Source organism: Schistocerca gregaria, unplaced genomic scaffold (assembly GCF_023897955.1).
Source record: "Schistocerca gregaria isolate iqSchGreg1 unplaced genomic scaffold, iqSchGreg1.2 ptg000883l, whole genome shotgun sequence".
NCBI lineage: Eukaryota > Metazoa > Arthropoda > Insecta > Orthoptera > Acrididae > Schistocerca > Schistocerca gregaria.
The window spans coordinates 69,587-89,946 of record NW_026062244.1 but is presented as its reverse complement, the minus strand read 5'-3'; the positions used below and the strand labels follow the sequence as shown (position 1 = coordinate 89,946).

Sequence of the window (20,360 nt, the reverse complement as noted above, 5' to 3'; positions counted from 1 at the left end):
ATATTTGCAAAAAACAATATCACATCCCATGGCAGACTAATTCACCGTGCAATTTCGTTGACGTTTATGCCCGAGACTGCCTCTTTGACCTTTATTCTGTTTTCCTTATAGCTCAGTCACTGGGACCGCGTCTTCTCAACGCCTTTGACCCAGACCGGCTTTCCCCGCTTCCTCGCTCGAAGGGCCGCGCGCTTTTTTTCCCAGTACGCTTCGGCTATTCGGAGACGCGTTGGCACCGGCTCCTCCGCCGGTTCTCCAGGGCCAGAATAATCTCCCAGGTCTCTACATCCAAAGTGCGCTTGCCTAGAGTGATCCCAGACAGCTGAGCCAGGGTAATCCACATGCCGTAGGTCCCCTCGGAGAGCGCCTGAGGACCTTGAGAGGCGCGAATTCTTACAAAATCGTCCTGCATCCGCTTCATGGCCTCAGGGGACGGAAGGGGCAAATCTGACTCGCGCCATCTAGCAATCAGCGCTCTCCATGAATTCAAGGTGGACTCTGGTATCGCCGGAAGCCTCTCGCCCCAGGAACACTCTATGTGGAGAGGAACCACACACAGAGGCTTAAACAAACTTCGAGCCTCGCTCACGACCACTGGCATAATATTCATCTCAAAATCCTTTTTATAAACTTCCAAGTCATATTCTGTCTTTTGAAAAAAAAGGACTTTCTTCAAATTTTCTAGCTGATCCTGTTCATCTTTCCCCAATGGCCCTTCTTCCAGTGCTACCTCGTCTATCACCAAGTGCGTCCCCGTACTCAGCTGCAGCATCCCAGCGTGCAGACGATTCTGGTCAATGTCTCGTCGCGATATCAGACGGCCACTCGACAGCTCCTGTCTTGTCAAACTGATCAAGAGGGACTTTGGCAAAAGAGCTCGCACTACTTCCACAACTCTGCAAACAACGTTCAAATCGCTGCTATTTGCATATGTTATATTCAATGGAAGACTCCCCACAACTGTTTCTTCGTGACGAAATGCCACCCTGGATATCATGTTGTATAAGAGGTACTCCGCCGCCAAATCGTCGCCACTGAACGCCTTCGATATCCAAGCTATCAACGCTCTCCCCATACATATCTGGGCTTTCAACACCTCCTTCTTCAACGTGCTTATCTTTTCCGTCCCCCAACCGCCCATCATCATCGGATTCGCCTCTCCTAGATTACGCCATGCAATCACATGCACCTTCGGTACTTCAGGCCAGCTTTCTCCCTTATGACCATCGTTTGCAGGACCTGTATACACACCCACCACCTCCACAATCGTATTCATCTTCAATATTCTATCCCCATACACTTTGACCATACACGACTGCATCGTCTTGCCTACTCCACTTATACACCGGACACAACGCTCGTTAAATATCGGTTCTGCATTTCACCCACTCTCCCGCACTTCACGCATCCTCCTTACCTCTGTTCGTCTCTTCGTGGATATGCCATTCTTGCTGCCCACTCTACTTCCCCCGGCGTCGGTATGCAATACACCGGCACGCGCTCGTATATTGCCGGTACTTCCAGTCTTTTCAGCTCCTTTCCCTCCGCACTCGCCCTTATCTCCTCCTTATACTTGCTTGTCCTCAACTTCTCCCGTTCAATTAATATGCGAAAAGACACCTCTCAGTCTCAATTCGCGCTACACCCCCTCAATTCTACGCCCATACACCATCGCGCACACACTCTTGTGTAGGTGCCTTTTTGCGCGCATCACGCACCACTTCCTTCTCCCCTCCCCTGTCCTCCCACTCGTAATAACCCCCCTCATAGTATTCCGGATCGAACACCTCTTGTGCAAATCCACGGTATCTCACCAACGATTCATCTCGAATCGCCTCTAGCGACACGCCGTTTATGAGAGGAATCTAAGAAACCACTCGTTGTGAGAAAAAACGTTTTTATGCTTCTTTGTTTGCTGCGAACGCGCCTTTCGTACCCGATCGTAAATTTCCCTGACGAAGCCCTCAAACAACTCTTCTGCGCAAAAGTTATAAAAATCGATTGAAGACGTCGCCTGCCCCCCTCGCCCCTTCAAGTAAGCCGCAAATTGCGAATCTATAAATTCTAATGGGAAAGACAACAGCCTTTCGGAATCCATTTTCAAGGCAAGCACTAACCACAGTCGCGAATAAAAAACCTTAAAAAAAAGATCGACTGGCATTTCTCACAATCTCTCTCCAGCTTCTGAATGCAGATCTGTCACAACTTCCGCTAAACGAAATAGTACCGACCGACTAACGCATAGAACTGCCCTCTTTTTCTGGCAAATCGACAGAGGTTGGCGACATTCTCCGTCTTGATTGGCTCCTCTCTCTTGTCGAAGCAGTCACCTGTTCGAATTGATCAATGATCGAATCGATTTCAGTGTCGCTTGGTTCTTTTCTGCGAAGACGTCCGATCTTTCAGATGGCTACTTTTTCTTTTGAGTCCCTTCGATTTTTTCGTCATGACTCTAGACAGGTCCTGCCCGGAGATGTGAATTCTTCCGAGCTTAGACCTCAGCGCAGTTTTGAAGACGTTCTTGACTTTGGCCGGTTTCAACACGGAAGGAACTTTCAGACTTTCGGCCTTTAAGTCCTCGGTGCTTAGTCTGTACCGACGGATTTTGAGATTCATAGAGGGGCCAATTTCTTCCAAATGAACTTTTGGTATCTACAGAAGAGTGCAAAAGAAAGCAACAATCGTCAGTGTCGGTCTTTGAAGCACCGCTTCGACGCCTGTTTCTAGTTCCTTCGCGTACATGAGTCCCCGTCTTCTTCAAATGGACGCTGTAGTGAGAAAAATGAATTTCACCCGTGTGAGTAACGTTTAGCGCAATAACGTGATCTAGGCCCTGAATGTTCAGCTTTTTGACTACGTGGCCCCTGAAAAAGTCGACAAACAGATTGGCGGCCACCTGATAAATTTCCTCCGTTTCAAATTCACTGCCAGCTATTACAAACATGGGCTTGCTTCCAACTGCCTGAGTCGGCATGCTGAAATCGTCGAGTGATTTGAAATGACTGACGCCGAACTCGATCATATCTAAAAGCGACCAGTTGTACATTCTGCCGACGACGAGGTTGTCCGGATGTTTTTTGTTGTGGTTTCCAAACATGAACAAGCTGGCATCCGAGCGGTTGGAATAGAACTCAATCGGGGTCACGTCTTCGAACGGAGCGATTCGGTTGGATTCTTTGCGGCGATACCAAACGGCATCCGGCTTTTTCAGGTGATACTAGGACAGGAGGTTGCGGTTAGAAAGGCACTTTGAGAGAGTCGCGAAGATGCAGCGGCAACGCACAAAGTCGGTGAGAACGCGAGTGACCGTCGAAGATATCCCGGGGGCCTTTATAAACATGGCAACCTTGACATTTTCAACGACTTTTGGAGCGCGTGCGTCGAGAATACGCTGGCCCCGACGCGTACGCGCCCTCCGGGTCGACAAAGCACCGATCGTCGACGACATGGGGGCAGGTCACTGTCAGGAAAAGGAGAAATACCAACAAAAAGGTCGCGCGGCACGCTTCTCACTTTACCAAAGTGAAAAAAAGTTTGCGTTGGCTAGAGGAAAGAGAATCACTTTGTGTATACAGGGTGTGTATGCACGCTCATTGACAGATTGACAGATTTTGTTTGCCATTAGCTCTAGCGAAGTCCTTTTGATGTCACGGAACTCATGATAACTTGCGTTGGACTTGAGACGAAGTCGGCCGTGGTTCGACATCCTTTCCAAGCGCGTAGGGCGACAGGCGTCTTCGGTCCAGTGTTGTCAGAAAGAAATCGGCGAGTGCCGCACTGCATTCCCCGCGTTGAGCTACTACGCCTCGGCTCCGGTTTGAGCCGATGCATCGCCACCGATACCGGAAAGGAGTTCGTGGGCGTTGCCGTTGTCAGTGGAGCGAGTAGAGGCATTGGCAGAGGCATAGCTACAAAATTGGTCCAAAAGCAGTATCAGGTGGCATGTAGGTATCCGTTTTCTTTTTTGAAAAAATGCGGATACTCACTAGTTTGTATATTTGGCCGTCTTGCGACGGCTAGTGATGAGCCGGTCGGACAGATGTGTGAAGACGTGTCACGAACTGCGATCCGCGCTTCCAATTGCAGAAGGACAGGTTGTCCCCTTTCAGTGCGACGTGTCCTCTGAGGATCAGGTGCATGAGACGGTCCGAAGCATCGTCTCCCATTTTGGAAAGATCGACGCGTTGGTCAACGCCGCGGGCGTGTCTATCGACCGGTTGGTGCTCAAAACCACCAAGGCGGATTTGCTAGAAATTTTTGGCACAAATACATTTGGAAGTTTGTATATGGCGAAGGCTGCTTCTCGTTACATGATAAAGGAAAAGAAGGGTAGCATCGTTTTTATAGGGAGTATAGTGGGCGTGACAGGAGGGGTAGGACAGATCGCCTACGCCTCTTCCAAGTCCGCTCTCATTGGTGCCACGAAGACCTTGTCTCTGGAATTGGCTCAGTATGGAATCCGTACCAATCTGGTTTCTCTGGGGTTCGTGCACACTGACATGACGGCCCACGTTCCGGAATTTACGAAAGAGAAATACAGAATGCAAACGCCCGGTCAGAGGTTCAGCACCGTGGAAGAGGCTAGCCAAGTTGTGTTGAAGGTGCTAGAAGACCGTGAGATGAACGGACGACACGTCTTGGTCAATGGCGACCTGGTCTCTTTCTTGTAAAAAGAATAGGTTGCTCGCAACAAATCTAAAAGAGCGATAACAATACGATTTGTAGGACGTGCGTGCATGATAAAAACATACGTCTTCTACAAAGTTGCCATTCGAATGACAGAAAAAAAAAGCGCGATGACTTGTTACCAGGTTTTTTAGCATGCCGGATGCAAATATTGTTTCGCGCTCAAACTGAAGCGCAAGAGCTCGGATTTAGGTGCGCATACATCTGGCAGAGAAGCGACCTCTTTCCGGCTATTGGCGTGCTGCCCCGCATCAGGAGAGCTAAATAAAGGAAAAAAACAGCGTACCCGTCCTCGAAATTGGAGACGTCGAAGTCTTGCTTGCACATTCTCGCCTGGTGCTTCTCTGGCTCTAGCGGATTGCCTTAGGCCATTTTTCTTGTTACTGCGAGTGCTACACAAACGTGCTATTCTTAGCGGCCCAGCAACTCCTGTCAAAAGTAGCCGTTATGAGTGTTTTGAATTCTTTGGCTGTTTCAGTGTTGTTCGCCTTTGTGTTAGTCAGAGTACGGTTTGTGTACAGCGGGTCTAGGGAGCGCGAGTGGCTGGCAGGACTTTCTCCGCACGGGGGGCTTTCGCTGGAAGCGGTAGACCCGACTGTCGTTTTCGGCAGGTGTTTGAGTGAGGACGTCTTAATAGGGGATTTCTCTGCGCGTTTTCAGGTTGCAGTACCCGCAGTCTTGCGTGCAATGACTACAGACGCTGAGATTCCATTTCCAGGCTTTTTGGATCGGGCCGTGCCAACTCGCTGGGGAGGCGGGCTGCGTGCTATATCAAAAAAAGTGCGTTTTTTGTTTTCACTACCTCATAGCAGACTCATGGAGCCTCCGATCAAGGTGGGTATTATATGCACTCTGAGGGGTCCGGAGTATACATTGGAGAGTTGGATTGTGTGGCATTTGCACGTTGGAATCAGGTTTTTTTATTTGTTTTTCGACGATCCAGAAGATGCGTCTATCGAAATCGCGATGAGGTATCAAAGTCACGCAACGGTACGATGGCGAGCCCGGTTTTTTTTTTTTTGCGTCAAATAGTAACGCCCGCGGAAAGATTCGAGTGTATCGTCCGTTAACAGATGTGGAGCATTTTTACCGTCCCCTCGCTTCCTTTGAAACGTTTCATCACATATATGAGACCGAGGTTCCGGTTCGCCAGCAGCTCAACGCGGAATACGCTATCGAGCGAGCGGTTTCGGATGCGGTGGACTGGGTTTTGCATCTCGACTCAGACGAGCTGTTTTATGTTTTTCCCCCGTGCACGTTACAGACGCATTTTTCCTCGCTGAAGGGCCTCGACTCTTTTACCTACTTGAATTTTGAGGGCGTCCCGGACAGCGAGCGGATTGGCGATTACTTTTCATGCGTGACGCTGTTTAGGAGGCACATAAGCTCGATTGAGTTTAATCAGGTGACTTCTCGGGCGGTGCTTTTTTGGACCTCTAGAACGACTAGGGGGCAGTACATGATATCGTACGACAACGGGAAGTCGTCGGCTCGCGTGCGGCGCGGCCTTCGTCCCTCTGGCGTGCACGGGTGGAAGAGCACACGCTCTCGCGACAGGTCAAAGACGTCCATTTTGGACGCGAAGAGCCTCGACATGAGCCGGTTCCGCTTTGACGACAGGGCGGTTGTTTTGCATTATGTTGTTTGTGGGTTGTACTGGTACATCAAGAAGTACCGAACGCTGGACGCGTTTCCCAACGCGTGGTACGGCGGCAAGCTGTTGATTCCGCCCTGCTTTCATTTGGACAGTCGCGACGCCTTCTTGAACGGCGATTACGAGGCAATGAGGAGGCTGTACGTGAGCCAGGTCATGTTGGACAAGGCGGAGGTGATAGAGGAGCAGTTGAAGGCGAGTGTGTGTTGCAGAATTATTGGCGTTCGAGAGGGTATTGCGGAGGAGTACCAGAGGCTGTGGAAGGAGGTGTACAGGCCCGTTTTAGTATCGGAGATGACGGGTCCGCATAGCATGGACAGAGGGGGAAAGGTAGAGAGGTCCGCGGACGGCAGAGAGTCGAAAGTCAATACGCTCAGCATGGAGAAGAATTGGATTATTTCGTCGTTGGTGCTGAAGTTTGTTTTGAACGTCGAGGAAGGTTCTCAGGCGAGTTATCGTCCTCGAAACTGAGCGAGGTGGGGGCGTGTTTGGGTACAAAGTTTTATTTTTTTTGTATATACATGGTTGAGGTCTTTTTGTTAGATGTCTGGGAATGCGCGCAGGGTGCGCGATGCGAGGTTGATTTGAGGCGTGCATCACGATCACACATTCCTGACCTTCGCGAACTTGCCCTGTATCCAAACTCTGTCCATTTTTATTTTTCTCTTGCGATTAAGCAGCGTGCGCGCATCGTAGTCGCATTCCAGCGTCTCGAATCCGTTTTTCTCGAACAGGGCGCGGAGGAGCGGAACAGAGAAGAAGTAGCTGAACGTGCCATCTGCTCGTTTGTAGAAGTTTTCCCCCAGTTGGTTTTGGGCTTTTTTTGCGAAGAGTCTCACGTGTGTCATGTCGTACAGTCCGTAGTCTCTGAAGAAGACCAGTCCCCCAACCTTGAGCTTCCGATTGACGTTGCTTAGGGCGCAGTCCATTTGGCGAGGGGCTATCGCTGAGAGGGTGAAGATCATGGTGGCGAAGTCGACGCTGCTTGACACAATTTCTCGTTCGGGGATTTCTTCTCGAGAAATGTCGCACACGAACGCGCGGACTCTGTCCGAGTGCTCCTCGCGCAGGCGGTCTTTCAACAGCTCGATGGCCTTGGCGCTGCAGTCGAGGGCGAAGACAAACAGCTGCGGATTCAGCTCGAGGAGGGGGAACAAGCTGTTTCCCACACCACACCCTATTTCCATGGCTCGAGGCATCTGTTGGTGTCCGGATACACACAGCTCGGAGAAGGCACGGCTGAATGCGGTATAGCGGTTGTAGTCTCTCAACTGGCGATAAAGAAAGGTCCGTCCCTTGACCTTTTCCCGACCCTTGTACGTACCCGAGATAGCTTCTATCTTTAAAGAAGCGAGATCCTCTAGCGTCGTAGAAGCCGTCCCATTTGGCTGCAGCTTCGAGGATGTGTCCTTCTGGCGGTTGACGTGCACTTTAGTGGCATTGGTCGCTTCTCGAGATATGCGTCGAACGAAGACGTACCGATGACCTCGTCTGACAAGGTCGGCACTGACCGAGTCGCCAGCTCCAATGCGGCCTTCCTGATTTCATCCCAGGACGTATTTTCCCACGTCGTTTCTGTCTTTTGGTCTTCGATGAGGCACGCCGCGCCCTGAACGAACTCGGAGTGCGCGTCTCGCCAACGAACGCCGTCGCCACGAATTCTGCTGTTACTCTTTTCGCTGGCGCTTGTCGCCTCAATACGGCGCGCGCGTCTCGTCTGATAGTTCTCGCGAACGACGTCGCAGGGGCTGCACGAAGAGGCACACATGTCGACGAGCTGCTAAAAGCGAAAAGGCGCCAAAAAAAAAAAAAAAAGTGACAGGCGAAGGGTGTGGCGTTAATTTTAAACGGACGGCCGTTCTTTTTGATGCTTTGAGTCAAAAAAATGGCTGAATATTCTAGGAGCGAACCAGACGAGCCGGACGTCATGTGGGGACCGGACAAGAACACCAAAGTAAGCGAGGGAGCGGGGTTCAGGTTCGACGACGAGCAAGACACATTCGACAAGAGGCCCTTGCGCTTCGCGCGTCTGAAGGCATTTCAAGTGTATCTCTGGCATCAAGTGGCGTTCGCGACGCACATAATTCGCTACATTCAGGTATGAAAGCGCGGCGTTGTGATGAAACTAGTCATGTTTTCCGTACGACTGACTTAATTTACATTGAAATGGCCGCGTGTGGGGGGCTCGCAGAGATGGAGATCCCCATGGAGAGACGCCTATTTTGTCGTTTACTCGCTACTTGGCGAGAGAGCGCTTTATAACTGTCTTTTGCCATATTTGATTTGGCAGGTGGATCCAGAGTTCGGGAGTCTCTACTTGCTACTTTTGACGCTCGGTAAGCGCACGAGGCGCGTTGCGTCCGAAAAACCTAGCGCTTTGGGCGCCGCGCGACCAGAGAGACCGACATTTTCACCTGACGACCAGAGAAACTGACATTTTCACCTGTCTTTGTAGGTACAACGCTGGGTAATTTCTTGAAAAACTTTTTCGCCCTCCCGAGACCGCCTCCCACGGCACTGTGGGTACATAAGAGATTGGAAGGTGCGTGCAAGGCCGCGAGGCGCTCGTGTTCGAGATTGGCAATGCTCAGACTTTGACACTTTTTTCCTTTACAGATTATGGCATACCCTCTACACACACGACCAACGCCGTAAACATGTCCCTGTTTATCACGTACTGGTTTTGGGAGCCGATCGTCGAGCGCAGACTTCAGTACTTGGCCGTAGTCGTAATCACTTGGTACATCATCAGCATGGTTTTGTCCAGAATGTATTTGGGCGCACATTCCCATGTGGACGTCATAGCCGGGCTTTTGATAGGCGCTACCTTTTTTTCTGTCTGGATCAAAACACATCGCTCTTTTAGCACTTTTTTGTCGGAGAGTTGGTACTCTCCCTTTGTCGTTCTACTGGTGTTTACAGTAATTCTTCTTATTCATCCTAGATCCGTGCGTCCCAGCCCGTCGCACAAAAACTCGGCGGCCCTGCTATGTCTGGCCTATGGCGTCGTGCTCGGCATGAACAGACACGTTCGGCGGTACAGTAACTTTTTTTGGCAACGGTTTTTTACTAGTGAAATTTGTACTGGAGAGTTAGCCAAATTCATCGCTCGCACGGTCTCCGCGCGGCTTCTCCGGTTCGCGCTTTCGCTCAGCACGACCGCGGTCGGTACGTTCATCCAAAAAGAAGGCCATTCCGCTGGCCACGACCTCCCACAGATGCTGACGCCGCTCTTCTATCTAAGGTTTGGTGGTAGTGTTCGCCATTTACAGCTTGTCAAGACTACTGCTTTATCTCTTGTTCGCCTGCCTATTCCGGTGGACAGCCGCTCGTGAGATCTGGAGCCGCCTGAAATATGCTCACAAGAAGTGCTCCATCCCCTCCTTCGCACCTTTAGGTTCGCGCGCGCATGACACAATTTTTGACAGGTGAGGAAAAAAAACTGACGCGCTTTATTCAGATAATTTCGACCATCCGCAGTGGCAGTCTCAGCGTCGACTCGACCCGATCGTGGATAGCAGTGTGCACAAGGACACGAAGCTCGTCAGTGGTTGTGCAGCGATCATTGTGGCCGGATACGTGTTGACGTACTTCGCTCCTCTCTGCCTGAATTGCCTCGGCCTTTTAGGGAAGTATTGTTCAAGGGGTTTTCTTGTTGTCTGATGTACATACGCTTCTTCTGGGCCTTTCTAGACTGGTTCCCAGTCGTTTTTTTTTTAGAAGTAGATTTTAGTCTCTCGCGTTGGCGATATCGAGTATCTGCTGCAGAAGCTCGTTCATGAACAGTTCAACTTTTTCGAGACGCTCATTGATGACAACGCAGAAGTCTTTCAGTTTCACTATGTCTAGCTCTATGCTGGATATGCGGTGTTCGTCGGTCGATGGAGTCGCGTTCGGCGAGAGCGAAGTGCGAATGGGGGGGGTACACCTATAGACGGAGATGTGGTCCAGATTTATGGTGAGGCGGTTTCTGATGAGGTCAAAGTCGTTGGTCGTGGTGAGGTACTTTTTTCCTAGTGTCTGGCCGCAGTTTGAGCATCGCAATGGGTAATAGGTGCTGTAGGGGTGTCAGTGCTGTATGCCATTAGATGTGTGGATGATTAGTGAGTGAGGGACGGACCAGCCTGCATCTTGTCCAGACATGGATGTTTCGGCCTGTCTGACCGTGACGATGAGTGGTTCATTATTGGATGTTGCTGTTGAGAAAAAAGGAGGTTAAGGGTTAAGCTTTTTTTTTCTCTTTTTTTTTGGCGTACGATAGTCGTGTAGGGCCACCCATCTTTGCTCTTGGTTTGACAGGGCGGTGCTGGAGGAGTCACCTATGATTTTCAGGCAGTTGGCGCACTGGTAGATTTCCGTGGATGGGATTTTGTCATCCAACACGGACGTCGGGTCTTCTTTTTGCTGGAAGAGCACCTGACGGTTCATTAGTGCGGTGAGTGCATCGGAGTGTCTAGAAAGATGGAGAGGAAGGGGACGCAAGTGACGAGGAGAGGGAGAGAGAGATGGCGTGTCTAGAGAGCAAGTTGCGTGCCGAGTGGATTTGACATTTTTTTGTCGCAGATGTCCCCACACATTATCTCCTTCTGATTTACCAAATTTTTTCGTGAGATGGAAGGAAGAGAGCTCGACTCGTCCGAGAATGACGACAAATCCGATTCGATTGTCGAGGGCTCGATTTACCCCTTGAAGGTCGACTACTGTCCTGGTTCGTAGGGAAGGCGTCTGACTTTTTTTTCGTACGTCTATTTAGAGAGCGACACTGTTAAACCACCTCGACTTTTTTTTTTTATCGCGCTGCCGTGAAAGTTTGCACGTTACCGCCAGAATATTGTAGGTATACGGAAAAGTGGCCTCAATGCGAGTCCCGCAGGAAGAGTCATGCGGGGCAGGATGAAGGAAACGCTGGCAAAGAAGGTACGGGCGAAGAGAAAAAGTTGCATTGAGCGTTTGATGAGAAGTTTCTGACGTAAGGCCATTGAAGAAGAGTCTTTGTCTAGCCGAATCAAGTCGGTTTCTATACAAGAAGGTACGCCCTGCAGGGGGGAAAAGGGGAAAAAATTGCACAGGATATTTTTCTAAAAGAAAAAAAAAAGACACATCTAGAAAGGGCAAGAGAGAGCCCCCACGCGAGGTAGTCATTTCTACGGTTGCCAGGACCAAGAAGAAGCATATTACCTGCGTTTCAGGTCTTTCTAGCTTCGGAATTAAATTGAACGAGGCGTCCAGGCTGTTTTCAAAGCATTTTGCTGCCAGCTCGACAATTTCGAAGGAAGAGGATAAAGTACTGATTCAAGGAATGATTGTTGATAGTTTGGGGAAGTTCATTCTCCACCAATGGTCGGTACGTTGGAGGGAGAGAATTTCGAGTCGCCGCTGTGCAGAACGTGGGAGCTGATTTTTTTTTGAAGGGATTGATCGACGAGAGTTGTGTATATCTTTTGCAAAACGGGAAGCAAAAATCCATGAGGGAATTGCGTCTCTTCAAAGAGGATTTGGACGCTTAAAAAAAAGATGTAGGTGATAATAAAAAAAAAAAGATTTAAATTGTTTTGTGACAGATTGGCTGTATTAAAAAAATGTCTATTGACATCGACACCGAAGAATTGGAGCGCCTTCAAAACAGCAAAGATGTCAGACCTCGCGTCGTGGCAAAAAGTCTGGAGAATTTGATGGCGGGGGAGTTCATACGCTACAATATATCTAAATACTTTCCGATGTATGTGCAATTTTTTTTTTTTTGATGAGGATAGAGAGGACTGATGAACAGATCAAGGTGTTTTGATAAATGCGTTGAAAATCATATGAAGGCCTTAACGGGTCAGGACCGCTCTTGCATTACCCAATGTTTTGAGAGTTTCAGCCATGCGCGGTCGGTGCTTTATCGGACGTTTACGAAGCTCGAATCGGAGCAGATAGGAGAGTAACGTGGATTTCTGCGTCTTCCAGTCGTTTTTTACCCAATCTACATGGTTTTAATTAAAAATTAGTTTTTTGAATTATTTTTTTTTTTTTTTTTTCAACTGGTGGGAGAGTCAGGTTTTCTAATTGTTTTCATGCTTAGGCGGATAAAGCCGCAGGTTTTCGGAACATAAACGGTCATTGATTTATCTCAGAGGAAATGACACCCTTTTTTATTGCAAAAAAGGTCTTTTTTCTGAGGTCTAAGATTTTTTTTGTTTTCCACTCCCTTTAAACATTCAAATACGGAAGAAACTCGTCTGTTTCTAAGCGCTAGTGGAAAAGACCTATCTTCCGACCTGCGGCGCAGACCAAAACATATCAAACCTTTTACTTAATTCATCATACTCTGCCTAGAAGAGTCGCTGACGGTTTTGGATGACGCGTACCTGAACTTGTATGATGCAAACTGGATAGAACGTCTGAAAATTGTGACAAAAAAAAATTGCAATTTTATATAGCTAAGTACGGCATGTCTATTACCCTTTTGAATTCGGTAAGCCACTGCGACGCTGTTGAATCCTCGATAGCTCTCGAATCGTACGACAGCGTGGCGTGAATGCGGTTCTTGACGACCAGACTTGATTGGTCGATGACGACGTCGGGAACAATTTTTCCGACTGCCACGATCATTGTTTGAGGAGGGTTTATGACGGCAGAGAATTGCTCTATGTCATACATGCCAAGGTTGCTTATGGAAAAGGAGCCGCCTTGGTATTCTTCAGGAGTCAATTTCTTGTCTTTGGCTCGCCTGATGAGCAATTTTGCTTCAGCGGAGACATCGAAGATTTTTTTTTTGTCTGCGTCACGAATAATTGGCGTGATGAGCCCTGTATCTAGAGCGACCGCTATGGCCACGTCCACGTCTTTCGATACGATTGCACATTGCTTCGAGCTGTCCCACGTCGTGTTGGCTAAAGGAACTTGACGAAGCGCAAGCGCAGCCGCTCGAATCAAAAAATCGTTTATAGACAACTTCGATTCTGTCAAAGTTGCGTTGAGCGTCTTTCTTAAATCCAACAAATTGTCCACTTCGAGCTTTGTTGTGCAGTATCCATGTGGAATCGACCTCTTCGACTTCAATAAGCGCTCTGAAATAACTCGACGCATGTTGCTCACCTTCAAATCTGCGAACCCATCTAATTTCTCTTCGTCAACGCCTTCATTTCGTCCTCCCTCGCCAATCGGCTTCAATCCACGATCTCGAATGTACTTCAACACATCACCCTTCAGCAAACGACCCCTCGGACCGCTCGCCGTCCATGACGTGCATGTGTCCGACAAACCGTACTCCGACAAAAGGCGACGTACGCTCGGAAACATTCGTCACCTCAGCGACTCTCAAAAACCATTGACTGGTGAAGACTGCAAAAAAAAAAGAGAGCTTAACGATCCCATAATTAATTCCGTTTTCGAAAATAAACTATATATATATCCTAGTCGCTCTACCAACTCCTGTCTGTGGCTTGCCCACAGACATAAAATAAAACTTGGAAAAGATACAGAGAAGATTAGCATTCGTCCCAGCGTATGGATGACGACAAATTCGAGTAACTTCACACATATTTTTTTTAGCTCAGTATACACCCTTCAAAAAATTATTTTTTCGGTCACTTTATTGAAGCGTTCATCAACTGAGGACACAGGAGTGCCACCTCCTTTTCCTCTCTTGCTGCCTGACCAGAGTACGGGCGGTTTGTTGTCCCTCACTGGACTCAGCTGTGCGATCGACAAAGAGTTCGAAGTTCGAGTCGTAAAAATTCGAGCCTCCGTAGACGGTGTCCAAGTCCTCCCAAACTATGTCTTTGTAATGCTGGAATCCTTGGTCAGTGATTAGAAGATAGAGTCGGTGGTTCTGGTTTGTGATAACCGAAAAGTGATTGTTTCTAAAAAAAACGCCAATCTCGCCGACGCCGAGCTTCTTGCACAAAAGATGGATTCCCTCGAAGGTGAGCTGAGATACGTTGTTGTTCAGCCACCGGCGGAGCCGCTGAACGACTTCAGCCTTGCTCTCGTCAGGCTCGACCGAGGAATCGGCCATGGTGACGATGGCTTCAACAAGCGCGTTGTAGGAGCCCTTAGATAGGACTAGGTCTCTGTCAGGATCATCAACGTCTGGAATCCATCCCTAAGAGAGAAAAGGGAGGGTAGACGGACACGCGAGAGCTGCCAAAGTTAGTCCCTCTTTTTCATCTTACACATTCAAAAAAAAAAAACGAACGTGGTACAAAGTCAACCCGCACAAGTCGAATAGCTCGCTCTCTGATGTAAACTCGAAACTGTCTACGCTGTACAAGGGTTTAGGGCGGTCAGTGAAGATGCGCGATGGAGCGCGCGGGAACGAAGCTCTGCACATACTCTTTGAACTGGATGTTGACGCACAAGCCGGTTTGTAACTTTTGTACGGTTTTCATGGCCATCTCGATTTGTACTAGGTTGTTTTTTTTGACAGGATCAGACTGTATGTGCCGATGGAATGCGTTAGTCGCGGAAGAGTCTGCGGACGTGTGCGCCCTCTCCAACGAGACTTACGCCTTCGACCTTACTGCACCGTTCTATCATGTGGTTGATGATGGCGTTTAGCAAACACTCTGAGGATGCGGCTGAGGAGTCCGTGTTCAGGCAAATGTCGCCCCTCAACAGCAGAGCGTTGGCTTCGTGGTTTAGTCGGTTAAGGAGGTAAGCGGAGGTCGAGGCGAGAGGGGGGGGTGCGGAAGTTAAAAGGATACAAATGGCCAAAAGCGGGCATGGACCTTGAATGCGCAGAACGATAGTTAGTGTTGTGTCCCTCAGTAAATGATTACACAAAATCATGCGTACCGTTTTCGCGCTGCATGCATATGCGCTTTTTGGCTCCTTTGAAGGAGATCTCCTTCAGCTCGTAGAAGGTGTCCCCGTCTGGCACAGCTGGAGAGTCCGCGTGCATGGGCTCCTCATTGAACAGGGAGAGAGAAGTGCAATGGACAAAAAAAAAAAAAAAGTACGACAAGAGCGAACAAGTTGGACCTGCTTTTTTCTTGAAAGGGGAGAGATGTACGCGCTCGAACGAGGAGGGGAAGAGGGGCGAAGATGCTTTTTTTCTGGTTGCACAGCACTAGCTCGCCGTGAATTCGCCCGTGCTTGGGTCCGAGGACTGGCGAAAATGGTCGAAATGAGAGGCGTAACCGATGGCTTCGAGCCATTCCGCACAACACTTTGCCGTTTTTGCGGCGAGAAAATAGCATTCGTGCGTATTTAGCTCAAAGACAAATTTCCTCCTAGACCTGTCAGATAAATCTTGGCGCTCTCTGAGACAGGAGACTCGAAGCTCGATGCATCCGCGTTCTGGGGCGTGTCTGAGAGCGTCTCTACTCGACTTAAAATAACATAGTAGTCCGGGTTCGAGGACGTACCAGCGCCTGCACCAGCCCTTGAGTCTTCGTCGGCGCTTGTACAAGTACCCTTGCTTGAGGGTTTTGCTTTGAATCGAGCGGTTTCCTCCCAACGAAGCGACCAGGTTCACATGGGGCGACTGGATCACTTGAACTATGGCAGCGTGCCATTCTTCGGCCTTTTCGCTCGAAATGAAAGAAAAGCTAACGCACGCTTCTAACGAGGCGGTACTCCAAAGCTCGATGCAAAGGTGGCTCGAGTCTATGGCAACTCGAGTCCCAGACAGATAAATGAGTTTATCGAACCGGTTGGAAATGGACGCGAATAAAATGCAGTCAGAAAAAAGCCAAGCTCGACATTTCCTGGCGTGTCTTTTATAATCCACCTTTTTTTCGTCAAGAGCGTTCTTCGCATTCATATTTCTCTTCCAAACAATCTCTTCTAACAGCAGCTCTCGACGCCCATCTCGAATGTCCGGCACGTTCCCCACCAACGCTTCGAGAATTTGCTTAATTCTCTTCAAATTCACGAATATTCTTCTGCTGTCGTTGATGTGTTGTGCCAACTCCGCCACCATCTGTCTCGCAAGCTGAATCGACTTGAAATCCCGACTCATCTTTGGCGTGCACTTCTCCACGGCACTCAGCAACAGACAATACTGAGGTATCCTCTTCGGCGCCACAATCATGTAGTCTAACAGTCCTAAATTCCTCAGCGAAGGATGCGATTCCGCCTTCTCTATCCATGTCCGAAACGCCTTCCTCTCCTTCTTGCACTTCTCTATCAACCTCAACGATGCGTCGAACCCATTGCACAAATGCACGTAGCTAAACCATTTCGGCACCATCTTCAAGAACAACATGCCCAGCCGGTGTCCGATCATAATCATGTCTTCGTACAACTCCTCTAACTCATTCAAAAATTCGTGTGACAACTGCGAAATCTCGTCCAAATTCATGAAAACCGTCGATATCTCCTCCTCGCTCAACAGCCTGTTCGTCGACAGCGGCCCCTTGAAACGAGTCACGATCAAATCCAAATACTCCGCATATCGACGCTCCGAATGTAATATCTCTCCCAGCGCAAACCGTCTCTGCCTCTCTCTCTTCTCCAGCTGCCTCCTCATCTCCATCCTCTCTAAATATGCTCTAAAGTAAGCCTGTACCACCACTATCACCCCCTTTTTGTACGTCCCCCCCGACGTAGGCGCCTTCCTCATAGTCCCCATCCACCACTCTAAACTCACTCCCCGGCGACCTATCGACAAACCGCTCAGCTCAACCCACTCACTCACCCCCACCCTTCCCCTCATATCGCTCATGCGACGCCTCCTAGCCGTCCCTCTGTCCAAATCTCGAAACAGAGACAACGGCTCCCACCCCCCCTTCAACTCTAACCCCCTCTTCGTCACCAACCCCCCCTTCACCGCCAACCCCCCCTTCACCCTACTCTCTCCACCATCCACCCCCACCTCATCCGCGCCCGCCAAGTCAGGGCACGCAACCGTAAAAAAACTGTCACTCGACTCCCTGTCCGCGGAACAACTATTGATCTCCCTTCAAACTCGTCAGTTACACACATTGCGTACACACGCCTGGCCATCCCCTCTCTCCGCGCCCCTCCCCCCCCCCTCGACACCTCTCGCCGCGCCCCATCCACGGCGCCCTGCACCCCTCGTCGAACTTGCAAGCACTGCTCCCCAAACGTACGTGACCGCCTTATTTGACTCTGACAGCTCCTCGCACATGCCTCTCTCTTCCCCTCCTCTCTTTCTCGACTAAACCTCACCTCACTCTCACGGTGGGAATTCGGTGCTCCAACAGTTGGTGTTTCCGCAAAAGCCAACGCGAACGATATGGCCGAAACCCACAAAATCGATCAAATCCATCTGTCTGTCAATTCTCAAAAAATAGCGAAAACGTCAAATTCTCTCCTCAAATCTAAGTTGCGCGCCCCTCTTGGCGCCCCACTTTCTCCGCCCGTCCTATTTTCGATCTGAGTCCCATCACCACCATCTCCCTCTTCTCTGACCAGCCACTTCTGCGAGCGAAGATCGCCCTCTGAAAACAGACCCGCTGATCTGTCTCTGTTTCGCACCTCAATTGTACACTATTTTTTTTAGATCGACGACATTCAAAACCTGCAAAACGCCAAAAAAAAACGGTCAAATCCGAAAAGAGTACGCGTCACCCCTTACTCATTCTTCCCTCCATTCCTCGCCCATTCAGCCTCTTCATGCTCAAGCTAACTTATTACCATGCTAGAGGTGCGCCTCACCCCCTTGCACCTTTCCCTCTCCCCTGAAGACTCCTAACCGTTACTCCCTTTCTCCCTCGAGGCTGCTGCGACGCAATTCGCCTCATCCTCGCCCAGTCCGGTACTCCATACGTCGAAGTAAACATCACCGGTGCGGAGTTCATCCTCATCAAACCAAAACTCACCTTCTCAGTCATTCCTATGCTCGGTATGTCTCGTCCCTATCTCCACCTACACACACTCATACACACGCAACACTGACCGACGCTCGCGTCTCCCACCCGTCGGGCAGAGGACGGCCACTTGACTCTGCACCACCATAACTGCATCACGCGCTACCTGGCGCACCGGTTCAACCTGTCCGGTGAAACTCCAGAGGAGGAGGCGCTATGCGATATGTGGAATGAAGAGTGCGACAATCTGTTGCAAAACCTATGGAGGGCAGATTGGGAGGGCGAGGAAAGCGTGGCCATGAGACAAATCAAACAGGCTTATTTTCAAAAGGAGATTAAGCCCTGTCTCGCAGAAATGAATGAGGCGCTGTCGCATCTGTCCACACCCTATTTGGTCGGCAACCGGCTGACTTACGCTGATATTGTACTGAAATCTGCTCTGGATTCAATAGAAAGAGTTCTGAGTCCGGAATCAAATGTACTCCGAGTCGTTTTTGATGAATTTCTACTTCTAGGGCTTCACTATTCTCATATTTCCGAACTGCCAAAAATCAAATCTTTTTGTGCATCTGGAAAGAGATTTTGACAGGTTTTTTTTTAATAAACGCCAAAAGACGGCACTGATACACGCGCGCATTTCCGCTTCGCGAGAATCGCTCAAAGAACCTGCCCGCCGTCTTGTTGCGGCATCAAGCCATCCTGTTGCCCGCTGCACTTTTGCATGCGGGCGTTTTTGACAACTCGTGCCATAGACTGAATGTTTTCTTTCCACATGATAAGCTTGTCCTTCAAGGACTGCCAGTGAGCGATTTGAATCTCTCGCTGAAGCGCATAGGAGACCAAGAGGACCTGGTTTTCTTGGTCAATTTTTGCATTCAAAATTCCCGTGTTGACGGTCTCCAGGATCCAAGACTCGACGTCTTCGACCGGCACGTGTAGACTCTCGGAGATGGCATGGTACGGGATGCAGTCAGAAGTATAGGCCAATGACAGAAGCGTCAAGATTCTCATTTTGTGAAGGACAAAGTCTTTAGAGAGAATTTCGTTGTTCTGAAAAAAATTTTTTTGAACTTCTGCAAACGTCTCGAACTCAGTCACGGTGGCGTTGGTGAGGATGCCTAGTAGCTCGTACAAGGGCGGGTTGACGATTTGGAGCAGTCTGGCGGCATTACATATGTAGACGGGCTCGAACAGATAATTGGTGTCTGCAATATGAGCGAGTACGGCTCGTTGAATGATATCACAGACTTCTGCGTTCTGTCGAATGGAGTTCAGGTCCTCATCGTCGAACGTTTGCAGCCATTTGAGTCGGATGTTGGACAGGTAGGGAGATCCATCGGAGAGCTGCATGACAAAAAAGTAGACATCTCTTTGCTGCTGAGTTGTTGCAGAGGTCTCGCAGAACAGTCTGTCCATCTGTTCGATGAGCGAAGGAACCGCGACATATTGATTGGATATGAGACAAAATTTGAGGATGGCCTTGAACCAGTGAATTCGCCATTCCGGAGAGTTGTAGGAGTTGTAGATGTAGCTCAGGCTTGAACAGAGAACATTTTTAGGATTTTTAGGATTTGGAGAGTTGGATTAAAAAAAGAGAGTAGAGACAATCTCGTACATGGATAGACGGAGAGGCGCTCGGTCGGTCGATTGGGCTAGGGTGGTCGTCAGGGGTTCTTTGGCTTCTTCTAGTCTTTCGTGTCCCGACCTAACGAGCAGAGACATTAGCAGAGCGAAGAAGCATTCGACGTCTTTGCCACAGTAAATTTTTGTAATCAGGGGGGTCAGTACACCAAAAAAAAAGTTTTTCCTCGCTGGCTCGCCTCGCGTCCAGGTCTACGGGGCTTCTGCTCCGTGTTGACGGCGGAGGAGGGGGCGGCATGCATTTCGCGGAGGGCGGTGTGTGTGTAACACATACACACGTATGTATGTGTGCACGTATTATCATGACGGCGTAGATCGCCTGGTGGCTCGCGGTTCACGCACCTTTATCGTTGTCGTTGATCCAGACGGTGTCCATGTTGTTTAGGATGAGGTGGATGGCTTCTTTTTCCCTGGTCTGGCCCAGGAGTTTTTGGCAAGACACCCCTATTTTTGAGTCCTTGCCGCCGCACGTGTCGATGAGCTGCGCGATTTCGGCGAGCTGTTCATGGCTGGGGGCCAGGTCGATGTACACCGACATTGCGCATAAAGAGGAGTTGAGGTGTCCGGCGCACAAGAAATGTGTCTATAAAAAAAAAAGTTGCTTATTTTGTGTTCAG

The 20,360-nt window shown here is 49.4% G+C and overlaps 9 protein-coding genes and 1 non-coding gene across 11 annotated transcripts; 5 read left to right on the top strand and 5 right to left on the bottom strand.

Annotated features, from left to right (window-relative positions):
- Window positions 1-57: 57 nt before the first annotated feature.
- On the bottom strand, window positions 58-3,536 carry LOC126324036 (mini-chromosome maintenance complex-binding protein-like). Its single transcript, XM_049994891.1, has 4 exons — window positions 3,284-3,536; window positions 2,741-3,217; window positions 1,418-2,652; window positions 58-1,337 (listed from the first exon to the last, which is right to left on the bottom strand). The coding sequence occupies exons 3-4, from the start codon at window positions 1,444-1,446 to the stop codon at window positions 215-217; spliced, it is 1,152 nt and encodes a 383-aa protein (XP_049850848.1). The 5' UTR covers window positions 1,447-2,652; window positions 2,741-3,217; window positions 3,284-3,536; the 3' UTR covers window positions 58-214.
- Window positions 3,537-3,568: 32 nt separating this feature from the next.
- Window positions 3,569-4,911, top strand: LOC126324040 (carbonyl reductase family member 4-like). The gene has a single exon (XM_049994896.1). The coding sequence runs from the start codon at window positions 4,023-4,025 to the stop codon at window positions 4,668-4,670; it is 648 nt and encodes a 215-aa protein (XP_049850853.1). The 5' UTR covers window positions 3,569-4,022; the 3' UTR covers window positions 4,671-4,911.
- Window positions 4,912-5,195: 284 nt separating this feature from the next.
- Window positions 5,196-6,828, top strand: LOC126324032 (uncharacterized). The gene is made up of 2 exons (XM_049994888.1): window positions 5,196-5,676; window positions 5,735-6,828. Exons 1-2 carry the CDS (start codon window positions 5,374-5,376, stop codon window positions 6,809-6,811), a joined length of 1,380 nt encoding a protein of 459 aa, XP_049850845.1. The 5' UTR covers window positions 5,196-5,373; the 3' UTR covers window positions 6,812-6,828.
- On the bottom strand, window positions 6,826-8,116 carry LOC126324037 (tRNA N(3)-methylcytidine methyltransferase METTL6-like). The gene is made up of 3 exons (XM_049994892.1): window positions 7,820-8,116; window positions 7,665-7,752; window positions 6,826-7,579 (listed from the first exon to the last, which is right to left on the bottom strand). The coding sequence occupies exons 1-3, from the start codon at window positions 8,106-8,108 to the stop codon at window positions 6,943-6,945; spliced, it is 1,014 nt and encodes a 337-aa protein (XP_049850849.1). The 5' UTR covers window positions 8,109-8,116; the 3' UTR covers window positions 6,826-6,942.
- On the top strand, window positions 8,109-15,285 carry LOC126324033 (probable sphingosine-1-phosphate phosphatase). The gene is made up of 7 exons (XM_049994889.1): window positions 8,109-8,438; window positions 8,532-8,676; window positions 8,796-8,882; window positions 8,957-9,508; window positions 9,585-9,737; window positions 9,801-10,037; window positions 15,252-15,285. The coding sequence occupies exons 1-6, from the start codon at window positions 8,226-8,228 to the stop codon at window positions 10,001-10,003; spliced, it is 1,353 nt and encodes a 450-aa protein (XP_049850846.1). The 5' UTR covers window positions 8,109-8,225; the 3' UTR covers window positions 10,004-10,037; window positions 15,252-15,285.
- Window positions 8,458-10,868, bottom strand: LOC126324042 (uncharacterized). 2 transcript variants are annotated; one of them, XM_049994899.1, is made up of 4 exons: window positions 10,597-10,768; window positions 10,461-10,536; window positions 10,347-10,397; window positions 8,458-10,268 (listed from the first exon to the last, which is right to left on the bottom strand). In XM_049994899.1, the coding sequence occupies exons 1-4, from the start codon at window positions 10,766-10,768 to the stop codon at window positions 10,070-10,072; spliced, it is 498 nt and encodes a 165-aa protein (XP_049850856.1). In that variant the 3' UTR covers window positions 8,458-10,069. The 2 variants fall into 2 exon arrangements, with proteins under 2 accessions (XP_049850856.1, XP_049850855.1); XM_049994898.1 differs by having other exon boundaries at window positions 8,475-10,397; window positions 10,597-10,868.
- Window positions 13,759-13,869, top strand: LOC126324072 (U6 spliceosomal RNA). Its single transcript, XR_007559830.1, has one exon. It is a non-coding gene; the product is annotated as a U6 spliceosomal RNA (small nuclear RNA).
- On the bottom strand, window positions 13,891-15,273 carry LOC126324038 (ubiquitin carboxyl-terminal hydrolase MINDY-1-like). The gene is made up of 6 exons (XM_049994894.1): window positions 15,122-15,273; window positions 15,031-15,054; window positions 14,834-14,955; window positions 14,660-14,760; window positions 14,523-14,589; window positions 13,891-14,429 (listed from the first exon to the last, which is right to left on the bottom strand). The coding sequence occupies exons 1-6, from the start codon at window positions 15,225-15,227 to the stop codon at window positions 13,932-13,934; spliced, it is 918 nt and encodes a 305-aa protein (XP_049850851.1). The 5' UTR covers window positions 15,228-15,273; the 3' UTR covers window positions 13,891-13,931.
- Window positions 15,286-17,894: 2,609 nt separating the features above from the next.
- LOC126324028 (glutathione S-transferase 4-like) lies at window positions 17,895-18,688 on the top strand. Its single transcript, XM_049994883.1, has 3 exons — window positions 17,895-17,939; window positions 18,012-18,137; window positions 18,222-18,688. The coding sequence occupies exons 1-3, from the start codon at window positions 17,909-17,911 to the stop codon at window positions 18,686-18,688; spliced, it is 624 nt and encodes a 207-aa protein (XP_049850840.1). The 5' UTR covers window positions 17,895-17,908.
- LOC126324027 (eukaryotic translation initiation factor 3 subunit M-like) lies at window positions 18,621-20,318 on the bottom strand. The gene is made up of 3 exons (XM_049994880.1): window positions 20,086-20,318; window positions 19,718-19,850; window positions 18,621-19,639 (listed from the first exon to the last, which is right to left on the bottom strand). The coding sequence occupies exons 1-3, from the start codon at window positions 20,279-20,281 to the stop codon at window positions 18,760-18,762; spliced, it is 1,209 nt and encodes a 402-aa protein (XP_049850837.1). The 5' UTR covers window positions 20,282-20,318; the 3' UTR covers window positions 18,621-18,759.
- Between the last annotated feature and the right edge of the window lie 42 nt (window positions 20,319-20,360).